General features: G+C 47.2%; 1 protein-coding gene across 5 annotated transcripts in view; it reads right to left on the bottom strand.

Moving 5' to 3' along the window:
• Positions 1-2,008: 2,008 nt before the first annotated feature.
• FYN (FYN proto-oncogene, Src family tyrosine kinase) overlaps positions 2,009-16,309 on the bottom strand; it is a 212,549-nt gene continuing 198,248 nt past the window's right edge. For all 5 annotated transcript variants that reach the window (XM_006070086.3, XM_006070084.3, XM_025294726.2 and 2 more), the window contains 2 exons: positions 15,837-15,968; positions 2,009-2,678 (listed from right to left, as the gene is read on the bottom strand). In XM_006070086.3, the coding sequence (XP_006070148.1) occupies positions 2,470-2,678; positions 15,837-15,968 (341 nt within the window). In that variant the 3' untranslated portion in view covers positions 2,009-2,469. The remainder of the gene's footprint in view (positions 2,679-15,836; positions 15,969-16,309) is intronic.

A 16,309-nucleotide genomic window follows, 5' to 3' on the forward strand; every position in this document is an offset into this window, starting at 1 on the left:
GTGTCCTCAAGTTAGCCAAAGTCTCGAGTTTTGCTTCACATAAGAGAACTCACAATTAACTCAATGGATGAATTATAGGCTATACTTTGAATCGACTGTTTTCCTTTAAAAATCTGTCTAAAACAGGCTGTTGTGACTTTTTCAGATCTTTTTTGAATGACTGAGTCAGAAACATACACAAAAACCCCCCAGAGAGTACCTGAAAATTATCCAACCTATTGGGATGTAAAGATGAAAAACACAGTTACATCTTTAAACACGTCTAGAACAGTATTAAAAAAACTGCCCAGTACTGTGATAATAATTGTATGTAACAAGATCTTTGAAATTTTATTAAATTTTGTCAATTTAGCAATTGTATTAATACCAAACCGATGCCATAAAAACTTGGGTTAGTCAGAAAAATCGCTGCTTCACTTAAAAAATGCTGGAAACTTTCTAAACATATAAAGGCTATATCACCAAGAAAACTGTCCTCTTTGTTAATTCCACATGACATCAGTGATCTTAGAATCCCAGGATCTCAGATGTAGGAACCTATAGCAAATCTCATTCAACTCCCTCATTTCTACAGACAGGACCTGAAAGGGAGAGACTTCAGGTGACTGTTGAATGAAAGCAGCTAAAGGAGGGCAGAGCCAGGCTGGCCCCATCCATCCCCTGCCCCATCTGCCACACCAGGCTGTTTCCCCACTTAGCAACTTCACTACAGAGGTGGAGGGGCACTGGGAAGCATGCACCGACTCCAGGAGGAGAAAGATTCTTCTACAGCGGGGACACAGAAAATTCCAGTTAAGAGAAAATGTCTGATAAATTAAAATGTTACTGTATGTCTACTCCTGCCTTAATGATTCTCTGAATTAACTAGACAATGGTCTAGACTTTCTGGGTGAAAAAAACCTCATTCTAACTGTTTTGAATGTTTCTGTCATTTGGAAGTCATTGCACAATGGTTAAATTTCCAGGTGAGTCCGTACCACTGGGTGTGGAACACATATGTCACTCCTAGAGTACCTTCCATGATTTAAACAAATGAACAACAAAAAAAAAAATGCAAATGTAAAATGCTCTCTTTTTAATTACTAAATTAAGAAAGTTAAACAATTTAAAAATGTAAACTCACAAAGAAATAACAAAAAAGGAATTAAGACTTCAGAGTTGCTACTCAGTATTAAAAACTCAAATAGAAATAGGGTTTTTGATTTGTTGTTGTTCAACATTTGTAATTCAAGGTTGGTACAAACAGCAACTAAAAACGTAATACTTTTTTTTTTTTTGTGCATCCTCATGAAATGTAAAGTAGTGCATAGTTATGTCACTGGAGGACTCCTGGACATAGAGAAAGTCATTTCATTAGCAGTACAGAACATTCAAACACTTATTTTACAATGGGAAATGTACAACCCCTCCCTCACCTTCCCGTAAGGTTTAGTTGAATGAGAAAATTTAGCATGTTGCCATGACTACAATGCTATGGATTTTAGACCATTTAAATGTGGTTACAAGGTTTATTAAATAAAAAAAGTTGGAAACATTTCAGCATTCATGTTTTTATACAAGAAGTTGGTGTGGTATCCATCCTCTAGTTTCCCTGGTGGTACTGGCCACTTGCTTGCTTTAAAGAGGCTCACTTTTAAGTTTCAAGAACAAATCATAGTAAGTTGAAGCAAATACTGGAAAAAGAAATTGTGAATTCAGCTTGGGCCCTGATGAAAAGAGTCAAAGTAACAGCCATCTATAGGCACAGTCATGAACCAAAAAAGTACAATCCAAAAAAACCCCCAAACATGTTTTGCAAAAGCCAAAAAGCGAGGCCACTGGTTTTCAGAATTACACCAGTGCTTTTATGTTGATTTTCCAGTCAAATCCTCATTCTGGGTCCTGAAGCTTTGTGGCCAACGTTGGCCACGGTCTCCATGTTAGCACCCACATGGTGTATGCACAGGGATATATAGATTATATATATTCATATTTATAAAAAAAGAAAAAAACCAAACACCTGTCCTGATTGGTTTTTGTTAAAACATGAAAAAAAATTTTATTGTTTTAGACAAAGAGGCCACTTTTGGAAAATAATACTTTTTTTTTTTAGTTGAATCAGGTGAAGACAGAGTTAAAATCACATAGGATTTGCATTTTAAAAAAAGGAAAGCACTAGGATCGTTGGCACTGGAGTAACTATTTACACTGAACAGAGGTTTGGCCTTTTACATAACATCGATACAATGCATTTCCAAAGTCTGAGAAATAACAAGGTTCTGTCTCGAATGCTTCACAGAGGAGGTTCGGAGTTGGGGACAAGTGTCATGAATGAGGGCCATGGAAGTTCGTCAGCTTCAGAGTCACATGCAATCTGATCCTGGACGGTTCTGGCTGCTCTGCTCGGAGCAGCTGGCTATGGAATTGAAAGCTAATGGGGAGGGGGCGGGGAAGCCTCTGGGACCAGGCCTCTCTCTGCAGACCCAGGTCTTACAGGTTTTCCCCGGGTTGATACTGAGGCTCTGTTGCGGTGAAGTAGTCTTCCAGGAAGCCCTGCAGGTACTCGAAAGTGGGCCGCTCTTCGGGGTCCTTTTTCCAGCAGTGTATCATGAGCTCGTGGAGGGAGATGGGGCAGTCCTGTGGACAGGGCATCCTGTAGCCGCGCTCCACCTGCTCCAGCACCTCCCGGTTGTTCATGCCTGCAAAGACAAGGGCCATGAGAGCGGGCGCCCCTGTGTCTACTCTTTCTTCTCCTTGGAGCCTACAGGTGGTTAAAACATGTTGAGTGCTCCCACCTCACCCAGGGGCGAACCCTGTCTTCAATGGGCTATCTCACCACTCAGAAATAAAAAAGGACTCCCCTACTGACACACGTGAAGCCCTGGAGGGTGAATCTCAAAAGCATTAGAAGTGAAAGAAGCCAGACACAAAAGGCGACGTACTGCATGATTTCATTTATATGAAATTCTAGAAAAGGCAAAAACTATAGTGATAGAAAGCAGATCAGTGGTTGCCAGGGGTGACGGGGAGGGCAATCCTGCAAAAAGGCCGCAGGGAACACAAGGGTGATGAAAACGTTCTGTATCAGCAAACCCTCCCTGTAAAGGCCAGGCAGTAAAGATTTTAGGTTGCATACTATCTCTGCCGCATATCCTTCATTTTATTTATTTTTCTACAACTCTGAAAATGCAGAAAACAAAGACAGGGTGGGAGCCAGATCTGGCCTAGAAGCTGTAGGCTGCCAATCCATGTTCTATACCCTGAGTATGGAAGTGTGACTGTTTATGTTTGTCAAAACTCACTGAATTCTTAAAACTGTAGAATTCTATTGTATGTAAATTATACATCAATTATGCTGACAAAAGTATGAATGAAGCAGATAAAAACAAATCCAGGGAATGAAAACTAAACTGTCCTTTGTTCACAGGACCTATAAGCTCTGTTGATACACTTCATAAATTGGCTGTCCTCGCGCCTGGACAAACTCTCAGTGTTTGGCCATTCAAGATCCGACATCACGCCATCCCTCTGGGCTCTGTCCAGCCCAGTGACCCCCAGGTGCCCTGGGTTAAGATGACTCTTACAGGGAGACAGGGCACTGTTTACTGATGACCTCAGACAGGCCATCAATCACGGAGACCTCTGTGACCCTCTGGGGGAGCTGCCCGATACAGAGACTTCGGGATGCCTGGAGCTAACAGGAGACGTTCTGGGAGACTGCCAGCCCTCTGGAGAATGCAGCCTTCCTGCACGCTGGCCTTCTCAACAGAACAGGAAATACCACATGAGGGGTGGACGGGGGAGCTGAATGCCCTGACCCCTTTCTCAATCACTGCCAGGCTCTCTTCTCCGGTTTGCTTCCCTTTTCTGCCGTATCGTGTTCTGCCATCGCCTGCCAAGCCCTTGTATGTTTTGGCTGCTCCTTGGCTCTGAGCCTATTATCTGGAATCCTCTCCAACCTCTGACCCAGTTAATTTATAAAAGCAAAAACCCGAGTTTCAGCCATTCAGAAACCTGGAATTCTTCCCCTGGCTCTCAGGGCTCCGATCAGCAGGACACAGTGCGTACATTTTGCGACTTCTGGAGGAGACGGCAACCTGCTGAGCAGAACCACCCAGCCAGAGCAGCAGGGCCAGGTCACGACCCTGTCCCCCTGTCCCCCAGAATCGCTCAGATTCTGCGATCTGTTGCCAGTTCTCTTTGTTGTTGTTTTTGGAGCTGGGCTGATTCCAGCTCCCGTGACTGTCAACCACAGCCCTGTCCGTCACATGCTAACCCTTTCAGGATGCTTTCTTATTCTCTGCCACTGTAATTCATTGAGGTGATAAAATCTGTGTATTATTCCTGCTGTGTTGAAGTAGGCCTTCAATTTAATTATTCTAACATAACTCTGCTCATATTTTGGTGGTGACCCTTATTTTAGTGAGAAAGGCTCAGTAGTTGAATCTGGGTCCCCTTCCTCCACGCCATGCCTGACTTCACAGGGGCTCTCTTCAGTTGGATGACTGGTCAGCTCTGTAATTAATTACCTTACGTCCTCTTCCAACCACTGAAAACTCATTTTGATGAGTCAGGGTGGGGCGGGGGAGCGGTTGGAAGCAAGGGGAGATGCTGAGGTTGCCACTGGAGTGTCCTGCAGTGCTCTGGACAAACAGGGCAAGGGACAAGGACCGGCATTTCCTCATCCACAACCCCCAATACAACAAGCTCTGCAAAGCACAAGTTCTGGGAACTTCCCTGGCAGCAAACTGATCTGAACTCACCTTATTTGGCCATAAAACCTGACCTGGTATGAGGCGCTAGACTGTTTTTCTTCATTTATACATATTATAAGAATTAAGGATGTGTCCGAACACAGAGTGCAGCCCAAGACCCTCCTAAGGTGTTATACAAATTATGGTCTAAGCACTATATGGACTTTCGAGAAAGAAAACCAAGTCTGACTGTGAAGCCTGTTTAGTCCCAAGGGTTTTGGCTGTGAAGCTCTGGCACGAGTGGACAGCAGCCACCACATTCCAGAAGCCCAGAAAGGTTAGGAAGAGAGCATGAGCCCGTACCAGGACTGGCCTCCTCCAAAGTGTGTGCTTTGTATTTCAGTGCAGTCCTTGGTTTCTTAACATCTCAGAAGACACATGCCTGAACCTGCAGAAGTCCCCCTTGACCCTGGCCCTGCCAGGAGTCTGTGAGAACTGGAGGAGAGACAGGTGGGCGGTCTGAGCCTCAGAAGGTCGGACAGGCCCTGCTGGAGGTGGTTACACCCCCCGCCAAACCCAAATGCCTCCTCCTAATGCTTCATTCTGGCACTGGGATCATCCAAAACCACACCACAGAGCTTAGCTAATCATTCTCCTATTGCTCTGCAGCCCTTATGTCATTACAGGATTCTTGTCATTAAAAAACAAACTACTCAAATGGAAAGATTTCATGTATTTTTTTTTTCCTAAAGTCTTGATCCAGTCTCTACCAATGGAAAGTTTAATTGGCCACTTGGGTCAAGCCTGTTTTTCAGTGCTCTGCCTGAATCAGGGACACAGCTCGACCCTCAACATGTAGCATCTAGGGAGGCAGCCTGCTCCCCAGGGCAGCTGGGACCAGGGACGGAGCTGGGCCTTGGCCCTCGTGGTATAGGGCACCAGCTGGCCTCGCTGGCAGTTCCTCCCCATGCCCTCCACCTCCTTTCTGCCCGCATCCTTTTCTTGTTTCTCCTCTCCCCCCTCTCATGCCACTCCCCAGGTTCTCCCAGCATGAAGAGCACACAAAACCAATTCGATGCACCAGGCTAACAAGAAACATACCAACATCAGTTTTGCCAGAAAAGTGGGATATAAGACAATGCACTTGGCTGACAATGACAGTCTGAATGGGACTGGATCTTTTCCAAGCATCCATAGGCCAGAAGTGGACCCAGCTCCTTCGCGATGGTCCCTGGCAGTGGGAACTGCACAACCAAGAGATGCTCGCTCAGCAAGGCTTGGGTCACTTTTCACTTCACAAACAATAGCCCAAGTAAGTGGGCTGTGTTCATATTTTTTTCAAAAAAGAGTATTCTTGGCTATAAGAACTTTGAAAAATCATGTGTAAGAACTGCTTTTTAGTAAAAATGGATTTTCCTCTTCATACTACTATTTCATGAGCTCTTTTTGAAAGTGAAAAGAAAAGTGAAAGTGTTAGTTGCTTTAGTCATGTCCGACTCTGTTCGACCCCATGGTCTGTAGCCTGCCAGGCTCCTCTGTCCATGGAATTCTCCAGGCAAGAATACTGGAGTGGGTAGCCATTCTCTTCTCCAGGGGATCTTCCTGATACAGGGATCAAACCCAGGTATCCTGGATTACAGGCAGATTCTTTACCATCTGAGCCACCAGGGAAGGTGAGGGCCAGGGACTGGGAAGGGAACACACACAACATTGAGTTTAGGGAGGCCAGCGGAGTCCTGAGGGACATGGGCAAAGGGAAGAATCTTTGTATCTTAGTTCCAATTGAGGAAGCGGGTCGGGGGCGGGGAGGAGGCTGCCTGGGAATGTTCTGCCTATTATTTTCCTTCTTAGGGAGAAACTGAAGAGGCAGAAACTTTAAAACATCATTGTGTTTTAGGAAAACTTTGTCAACAACAGTTCTTAGTGGAAGCTACAATAGAGAGTGTTTTTCAACAGGAGGGTGCTCTATGCCAGCCTGTGGCATCTAACCATGTCATGGTAACAAAGCTCCCCAGGGCATGTTGCCTGGTTCCCAAACTCCACATCAGAGAAGGGGCACAGGGCTTGGTGACCAGCGAGCAGACACACTGGCTGTTTTCACTCCAGCCTGTCCTCCTCTGCCCCTACCTCAGTGGTTCCTTACCTTTCTGCTCTCCTTGTGGTCAGTCAGGAAAATGGACCATTTCCACAGGTCACTCTCACAGGGCACATAGCCCAGTGGGACTCAGTTCACAGAACACCTGTGGAGTCTGCTGTGCTGGGGTTTACTTTCAGATACCTCTTTCTGCACCTTCCATGGGGGCCTCCTGTCTCAGGCTCTCAAACATGGTCACTGGTAGCCTCATTTCCAGTGGGTTTGCCCCAAACCCTGCAGCTGAGATTCTCTGGCCAAGTGGACTGAATTCACTTCCTGCCATTATGACCGTATTATCCTTCCAAATCATGCTGCTGGCTTCCTCTCGGTTCCTGAATTAAGGTCAAGTTTCCAGCTCTCACTTTCCAATCCTTACTATGTATGGCTGCCAACAGTCTCTGCTTTCACGTGTGTGTATTTTCCATCCCTTCGCTCCTTTTTCTCCTCCCTCCTTTTATTTTACACTTTCCTGTGCCTCTTCCTTGAGCTAGATATTAACTCAGTGGTGTCTCCTTGCTTTTTTTTTTTGATCTCCAGGGAAGATCCTCTGGAGAAGTAACAGTCTACCCACTCCAGTATTCTGGCCTGGAGGATTCCATGGACTGCATGACTGAGCGGCTTTCACAGTTAAGAAAACCATTTTCATTGCAGAGCCACTTTACTCTTTCAACTCTGTGTCTCAGCAGGTGATTGACTTCCCCTGCCTCAGTTTCACTTTGTCAATGGAATATCTCCATATTCACTGTGCTTTCAGCTCGCTGAAGTGTCTTCTATGAACGGAGGGTATCGGGCTTGACAGCTCACCATTTCAGTTTCCTAATACGGATCTTCCAGGGGCTGTGGCTATACAAGTGGGGATTTTTGCTGTTTACCATCCAGGTTTGTATCTGGATTGGACTAGGGGTTGCAAGATTTTTGTGCCACGTGAATAATTAGGCCCTTTGACAATGGGAATGACGCTCAGGTTCTCAGATATGCAGCTTACTTCTGCAAACCGAGCTTTCTGTTGAAAGGAAATTAGACGCTATTGTGCATCAGGCTTTTTGTCAGAGGCTCCCCCTGGCTTCTCTACACAAACCCTGTAAAAAGCCCTTCTGTTTACTTGTCTGCTGAGCGGTGCTGGGAGTGCAGGGAGGGCGGAAGGAAGGAGGGTGCCGTTAATGGTGCTTGCTCAGCACGAGCGCGTGCTATCAGATGCCCATGTGCTCTAGTTATCTTACTGGGCTACAACTGGGACACATCAAGTTTGGTTTTGGTTATGAGATCAAAGTACAGACTCCGGGCAGATAGATGTTGCTCAAAGAGGAGAGCTGAAAATAAAGGAGTGACCTTGAGGCGGCACAACGATGACGCTTGTTTCTCTTTCTGCATCTTAACCAGATAAGCTTAGGACACCTGTTTTTATGAAGCCCACTCTATTAATAAACACAGAAATGACAGCTACTCAGGTGCCATAACACACGAAAGTTAAAGTTGATAATCCAGTATCATGAACAGCTCCTTTGTCCCAGTAACAGTGAAAAAGTGACAGAGAGGGTGAGGGTGAGGGCAGGCCATGGAAATGCACAGGGGTACACAGGAGCAGCAGCGGGTAGGACCGGGGAGCAGAGAGCCCCTCCCTGTCTGCTCTCTCCTCCACCAGCCACATGGGCTGAGAGAAACCTTGTTGGGGGAGGTAACAAGACTCCTGGGCGTTCCAGGCAGGACTCCTCTGGCGGGAACAACAGGAGCCAAAACAGAAAAGCCTGAGGACCGTGGATGGGAGCACGGAAGGCAGAAGACTAAGCACCCTTGGCTGAGATTTGAAGTTTCATCCCAATTCCCTTTCTCCTGGATGGAGAGTCCTGACCTCTTCCTCCCCCAGGAGAAACCTGCCCCCAGTATCAGGCTGGGCCCAGTGGGGATAAAGGTGACAATGATGGGCTGCTGAACACAAAGGAATTTAGGTCTACAGCTCAGGCTCTGTTGGAAGGCATCTGAGTGGGGCAGAGGGACGATGAAGGTGGAGACTTGCAATTCTTCAAGGAAAGTGCTATACATTCACTAATTTATCTCCCTCTTCAAGTCATTATCAAATGACTAGATGCATTCATGAAAGTCAGGCAGCTGTCAGTTGTTAGAAGAGTTGAAAGCACAGCAAATGCATGAATAAATGTGATATGCTTAAGAGAATGTTCCTGCTTTTCCAGATCCTGCCAAATTCCCAAAGCAGGTGTTCAGTGGAGAGCCAGGGCCCAGAACGGCCAGGACATTCTGCCTAGAATGGTGCTGGGACGTGGTGTTTGAACTGACCACGGGGTCAATTTCCCAGAACAACTTTGAGGACAGAGGCTACTCTGCGGCTGGGAAAAACATGCCTTATTTATGTTTGGAGATGATGAAATAGAGTTGAAAGGTTTTGCAGGCTATGGGCAAAGTCTTATTTTAAAAGCCTCTTGGGCTAATCATTTTTTCCCCTCTGCCCACCCATCCATCCATCCAGCCCTTTATCCCTCCACCCATTCTTCCGTGTATCTGCTTAAGACTTACTGAGAGTCTACTAAAGGAGCCCCCTTCTCAGGGTTCAGAGGTACTGGGAAACAGACGCACAGACAAGGGCTTCACCAGGGAGGCACCCAGTGGCATGGGAGTGAGCAGAGGAGCGACCCAGGAAGAGACGTGGAGAAGGCGACACAAAGGACGGGACTTTGGGTTAGGGTTGGATGGATTCTGAGGCAGAGAGTGGAGCTGAGAAGGCAGATTTACACGTTTGAGAGAAATCTCTTGGTGATGAGGGTCAGGAGCAGCACAAGAGACATCGCGTCTGATGATGTCACCTGGTCGAAGCCCCTCAGTCGGCCCTCATCTCGCTGAGCGCAAATGCCCTAACCATGGCCTCAGAAGGCCCCGCTGATCTGTCTGGGGCCACTGGGCCCGCCTGCTCCACCCACACTGCTTCTTCAGAGCTTCTGTGCTCTGGTTCCCTCTTAAGGGGGGCTCCTCCCCCAGTTAACCTGAGCCTTCTTCCTCAGATATCACCTTCCTGGTGATGTCCTCCCCTGCCACCTGTTGGGGGCCGGCGTGAGGCACTCCGCCCATGGCAAAGGTCATGAGGAAGGAGGCTCGACATACGCAAAGGCGGGATCGAGCCTCAGGAGTCCCCCTGGAAATCCTCGAGCATCTACCCCATAACCAGAGCCTGCCTACTTTACTACTTTGTGCTCTCACCTACACCTCTGGCTTTACAGGGGGCTGTCCCCCACCACCTCTTTCGGAGAAGTTAACTTAGAGCTCCAGTTAATAATAATTCCTGGGCGTGATAGGAGTGTTTTAACCTACAAACTCCTCTGAAGGTTCTCTAGCCTGCCTGACAGGCTTGTCCGGCCACATGTGATTGCTCACAGCCTCCCAACCATGAGAGGCACAAGATGCTTTAAACCTTCTAAAAACAGGTTCTTTAGAAAAGTTAGAAAATTATTAGTATAAGTGTAATGGGCTGATTAGAAATTGTATTGGTGAAGGGTTTTTCATTTGTTGAGCTGATGTTTACTGCTAAGTCTCCACATCCCCTGCCCTTATACACATTAATGAATATATAGAAGAAATAAGTATTAACCTTTGATATAAATCACGTTAGACCTTAGGCTAAGTAAATTCTTTCCTTAACTAAAACCCACTACACCCTCACCCTATAGGAATGTAACTTTATTTGGGTGGCGTCTGTTTTAAGAATAATCACCCCTGGAGAAATAAGTGTCCTGGTTGACTGACCGCTGTCACAAGGAGAGGGTCGTAAATTGTCAGCAGGCCCCCTGGCCAGAAGATGATGTAACACCCCTAAGACCTCTGTATACATTTGTATGAAGCACCTGACTTTGATAAAAGTCAGGACTGCTGACCCCGCGTGACTTTTGCATAACATCTCAGTGTATAAAAGAAGACCATGGAAAATAAAGAATTGGGATCAGTTCCTCGAAAGACTGGTCTCCCCATGTCTCTCTCTCTCTCTCTCACTCTGGTTGAGTCTCCATCTGGAGCGCGGAACCCACCATGCTTACTAATTATGCCTGGGCTTCTAAGATCCGACCGGGGAGGCCTCAGTGTCTCCTCTCCTTCGGGAGAACGGAAGGACGCCTGTGGCTTACGTAAGTGGTGCAAGCTTCTTGTCTTGAAGTTTTATTGGTCCCCCGCGTAAACCAAGCTACTCAGCCTCTTTTCTCCACTGAATTTTCCTACTGAGCTATCCTTATTCCATTACTCTTTATATCCTTAATTAACATTTAATTAAGCAGTTGTTCCCTGACCCTCGCCTATGCCGTCTCTCCTTCGAATACCCTGGATCAGCTGGGGCTGGACCCCGGCAGCCACCCTCTCTGCCCTTCCCCATTTTACTCTCCTCCCTACCCATTACCACCAGCCAATGAGGAATGTATTTTGCTTATTTGTCTTTGCTGATTGTCTGTCTCCTCTGAGGAGTGAAAAGTTTGGGAGGACAGCTTTTGTCTATTGGTTCACTGCGACACTCCTGGGGACCTAAACAGTACCTGGCATAGAGCAGGTACTCAATCAACATATGCTGAATGATTGAAGGAAAGAGTTAAGAAGGACTACGCCAGACGAAGGCTTCTGGAGTTTATCTGGAAGGCAAGGGGAAGCCATGGGCTTTTTAACTAGCAGAGGCAGGATAAGCGGATCTGTTTCTAGGATAACTCTGATGGTGACGATGATAGATGGTGGGGGTGGGGGGACAGGAAATAGGGAGTTCCATGAAGGGGGCTCCTGCAGCAGAGGATGACAGCCTGCCGTGGGGCAGTGGAAACAAAGAAGAAAAGAAGGATTTGGAGGTGAAAAAAAAATAGGTTAAAATGCACTGTTCAGATTTTATGCATCAATCCTAGAAAACAGTTTTAAGTACTTTCAATTCTCATATGTAACAATTCATCGGCACAAAATCAGGTATAATCTTGATGCAAAGAATGGTTCTGAGCCTTGGCTTATAGTAAAGCAAGCTGTACAGCTAGGCTGAGGAGGTGCTAAGGTCAGGCTGTGGGAATCTGGAAAACAGAGCTGTTCTTCAGAGCATCTTTGTTACACATCTTGGAAGCAACCTTCTTTGTCTGGTAGGGTGATGGGACTCCTTTCCACTACCTCCCTGTTCATCTCAGAATCACATTTCAGTATTTTTAATTTGGCTTCCAGGCGCTCACTCAATTTGAGAGTCTCCTTCTTTCCTTCCTGTCGAATCATCCATTTTGTAAAACTTGCTAACTAACTAACCAATCCCATGTTTTATTTTTGCCTCCTTCCTTGAGCCCTTCATTCAGTTACACCTTCCAAACACTATTCCAAGTTCCTTCTCTGATTCTTTTTCTGGACCTTCTTTCACAGTGGGCAAAACTGCCTGGAAAGCTTTCATGATATCCATTTAGAAGTCACTTTCGTCTCTCCCTTGACCCTCATCCTCACCACCAGCCAAAGCACCTTTCCTGTGTGTAATGATGGCAGAAGGCCATTCTCAGGTATGAAAGAAAACGTATCGTTGCCTACTGCTCTTGAAACAAGAATTACTTCAAAACACACTCCAGCCAACTGAGAAATAACTGCTGAGAAGTTAGGATGGGAACCACAGTGGACAGGTCTGGGCGTCTGTCCTGGGTGCCACCCCCAGCCACAAGGACTCTGGTCAGTGGAGACACAGCCCCTTGGCACACACTGCCAACCCGGCCGCTCCAAGAGACAGTGAGAATGAGGACAGGAAGGGCCTTCCTTGTCCGGTGTCACAGGACGAGGCTGAAAGAAACTGTCTGTTCCTTAGGAATTGTTCTCCTTCGTTAAGGTAATCATCCTGTAATTGGAATCCTTCTGTAAGAGCCTCTCCCTCAAGAAGAGTGTACTGTGAGATTTGAGGCACAATTAAATATGATTACAGTTACACTGAGAACAAAAACAAGCAGCATCCATGGCGAGCACTAGGTTTGGGAACAGCTTTCTGGGGCTCCTGTCACTCCCCGCTGACGCAGCTCCAGGGCCTGGCTATAGACGGGCCAGGCCTTCCTGTGGCTGCACCAGGCCCTCTTCACGGGGAATGGCCAGGCAGCCCCACCTCACAGCCTTCTCCACAGGCTCATATCCTAGGGGCCTCCACCCAGGCCTTGGCGCCTTTCCACACATCCCTCCTTGTCTGGCATCATTCTTCCTCAATGCGAAGGGGAAAGCCTATGTACCTTCTTCTCCATGAAGCTTCCCAGACACGGCCCCTTTGCTTGGCCACCGTCACAGAATCCGGGCAGCTATCAAAGCCCCCAGCACATCAGCAGTTGCTCCGAGTGTATAACTAGGCATGATAAAGTGGACTGAATTCTCTTGTCAAACTCCTTGGCCATCTTCACAGGATTCTGAGTGAAAAGCCCTTCTCTGGACCTGCTGTGTGCAGACACCTGAATCCGGGGTCCTTGCCTCATTATCAGGATTAAGACTGGGGGCCCACAGTGAGTGAGTTCAAGTATCGCATCCCCCAAAGATGATTTCCTCTAATTATACAGAAGCAATAAAAAAAGGGCTGCTTTCTATTTCATCCATCTGACTGTAAGCTCTATGAGTGCAGGGACTGAATTTATTCCTCCGCTCACTGTTCTATCCCCCAGGAACTAAAACAGCATCCTCCTTCAGGCCTGTTCTCATCAATGTTTGCTGAGAGTATGAATGTCTTATTCACAGTACTTGCTTCCCAGGTAGTGCAAAATCATGCCAGGCACAATCACATTGACTGATGCTAAGCTGAATGAATGAAAATCCTGCCTCAGTTGTAAAAGGAGACTGCTTTCTTTATGCCTAAACCAAACTTGACAAAAGACTCTCCCTCAGAAACGCACACCTGCCTTCCTCCTCCCAGGCCCCCGCCCCCACCCCTTTGTCTCGGCTCCTGTGTGTGACCCCGAGAAACAAAAAGCCGCTTTGTCTTCCTGGAAGTAAAGGTTTCATAGAAATGCAAGACATTAACCTTCCCTCCGACAACACATCGGGTGGCTAAACCTGGGGGACTCAGGAAGAAATTCATTCAAAATTCAGACAATGAGAAAAGAGGCGCCTTCACATCTTCAAAATCCCGAGCACTGACAAAATTCTCCCCCTCGAGAAGCGATTCAGAAATGCCTGTGCTGGGTTCCAGGCCCCTCCAGGGCAGCCCTTTCTTCTGGTTGGCCACTCCCAGAGCGGCTGCCTACTTGCGCACACAGGGAGCAGCAGCCGCTCCAGCAGCATCAATAAAACTGACTTCCGCCCACACCTCTAACCACCCAGTGCTGGCATTTCAGAGATAGGGAATTTGTCAAATTTTGCCTCTGTGCCAACCCGGCTCTCTTAGAGGAGTCTTGAGGCTTACGACCAACCCAGAAAGAGATCTTCTTTACTTCTCTGCATTCTCTGAAGATGACCAGAAACAATCATAAAAAAGGAACAAAGGGATTACAAATAAATCTGCCCTCACCGGCTCCTCTGACTGCAAAGATATGATTGCAGACCCAGCATTTGCAGGAGCTCTCAATTCCTCAGTAATCTTTGCTATCGTTTCTATCACTGTGTTTATTATTATTTTTTAATTTTTAAAAGCTCCTCTCTTAGGCAGGGCATGATGGGGAGCTATGTTCTTTCTTCACTCAACAGTAACAGAAAAATATGTCCTTAACATTTCAGAAAGCAGATCGCCCCTGTGCTATAACCATTAAAGCGTGGAGGTGAAACGGCACAAGTGTCCTTTACATCAGTATCTGTCTAAATTAATGAATTGAAGCCTGAATCACCTAAACCCGTGGTTTCTTTGGAGAGCACGACTCTGATAATTCAGAAAAACTCCAGGGCTTAAGAATCTCCAATTTCTTTACACTATACTTGCTTTTGGACTTCCCCAGTGGCTCAGATGGTAAAGAATCTGCCTACAATGCAGGAGACCCAGATTCAATCCCTGGGTTGGGAAGATCCCCTGGAGAAGGAAATGGCAACCCACTCTTGGAGATTCCATGGACAGTACAGTCCAGAGGGTTGCAAAAAGTCGGACAGGACTGAACGACTAACACTTTCACTTTCAGGAGGTGCTAGTGGTACAGAACCTGCCTGCCAATGCAAGAGACATAAGAGACAGGGGTTTGATCCTTGGGTCAGGAAGATCCCCTGGAGGAGTGCGCAGCAAACCCACTCCAGTATTCTTGCCTGGAGAATCCCATGGACAGGGGAGCCTGGCAGGTTACAGTCCATGGGGTCGCAAAAAGTTGGACCCGACTGAAGCCAATTGGCATGTACACATACTTGCTTTTGTAGAGCATATTTTAATCATTCAGAAACGTGCAGTGAAGGTGTTCCCTGGTGGCCTAGTGGTTAGGATTCCAGGCTCTCACTTCAGGCGGTGTGGGTGTCAGGTTCAATCCCTAATCCAGGAACTGAGATCCTCCTATAAGCTGTGCAGAGCAGTCAACCCTCTCTCCCCCTAAAACAACCCCCCAAGTCCCAAGAAACCCAAGACACGTGTAGTGAGTGGCTTCTGCATGGCGCTTCCTTGTACCTCTGCTCTCTCCAGCCACCTGGAGCAGGGCCTGCAGAGAGGGCAGGTACTGGCATCTTCCCGCCAGGTTCACGCCATGGGCAGTGCTATGGCGTCATCAAAAAGCAGTGGGGGCTTTTCTCCTTCTCCTTCCCAGAAGGCTCTACAAAGTCCATCTGTACGGTTCTGCCAGTGACATTTCTATCCTGGGAGCCAGGGACACACACTCCTCCTGAGAGGGGAGAGGAGAGAACCCACGGACTGAGGTGGACTGGAGCGTTCACCAGCTGCTAACTGCATTAATCCTGGCACACAATTCACGATGCTTGCTTGTCTACACGCCATGGGGGCTCCCACTTCTGCTTTCCCCTGGCTAAATACCTGTCCATGTTCTTCAAATTCCCACGCTTGGCAGAAAGCTGAAAATGGGGCTGAGAAGGCAACCAGGAAGAGGACTCCCCAAATAGTGCTGGGAGAACATCCACTCAGGCCCATTTCTGCTGTGTCTGGCTCTTACCTGGGTACGGAACTCTTCCTTTGGTGACCAGCTCTGTGAGTAAGATTCCAAAAGACCACACATCAGACTTGATTGTGAACCTCCCGTACAGGGCTGCTTCAGGGGCCGTCCACTTAATGGGGAACTTGGCGCCTGCAGGAAGAACACCTGGTTACTCCTCAGGCAGAGATCATGGCTCTGGGTGCGGGGCTGGGGAAAGAACAGCAGGTGAGAATGTGTTCATGGGATCAGGTTCAGAGAGGAGGACGTGGAGGAGGGGAAACTAGACCCGGGCTAGGACTGAGCAGCTCTGGCGTCTGTTTCTGCCTCTGCAAGCCTAAGCAAGTCCCATCCGGGCTTCAAAGCCCCTTCATGTCCTGGCTTTTGAACGTGATTCTACAAACTGATTGAATGTCATGGGTTTGGTCTGGAGGTAGGGCTAACTTATGATTTAGGAAACTTTTATATTTTTTTCTTTCACTTTCAAATAATGT

Source organism: Bubalus bubalis, chromosome 10, assembly GCF_019923935.1.
Source record: "Bubalus bubalis isolate 160015118507 breed Murrah chromosome 10, NDDB_SH_1, whole genome shotgun sequence".
Taxonomy (NCBI): domain Eukaryota; kingdom Metazoa; phylum Chordata; class Mammalia; order Artiodactyla; family Bovidae; genus Bubalus; species Bubalus bubalis.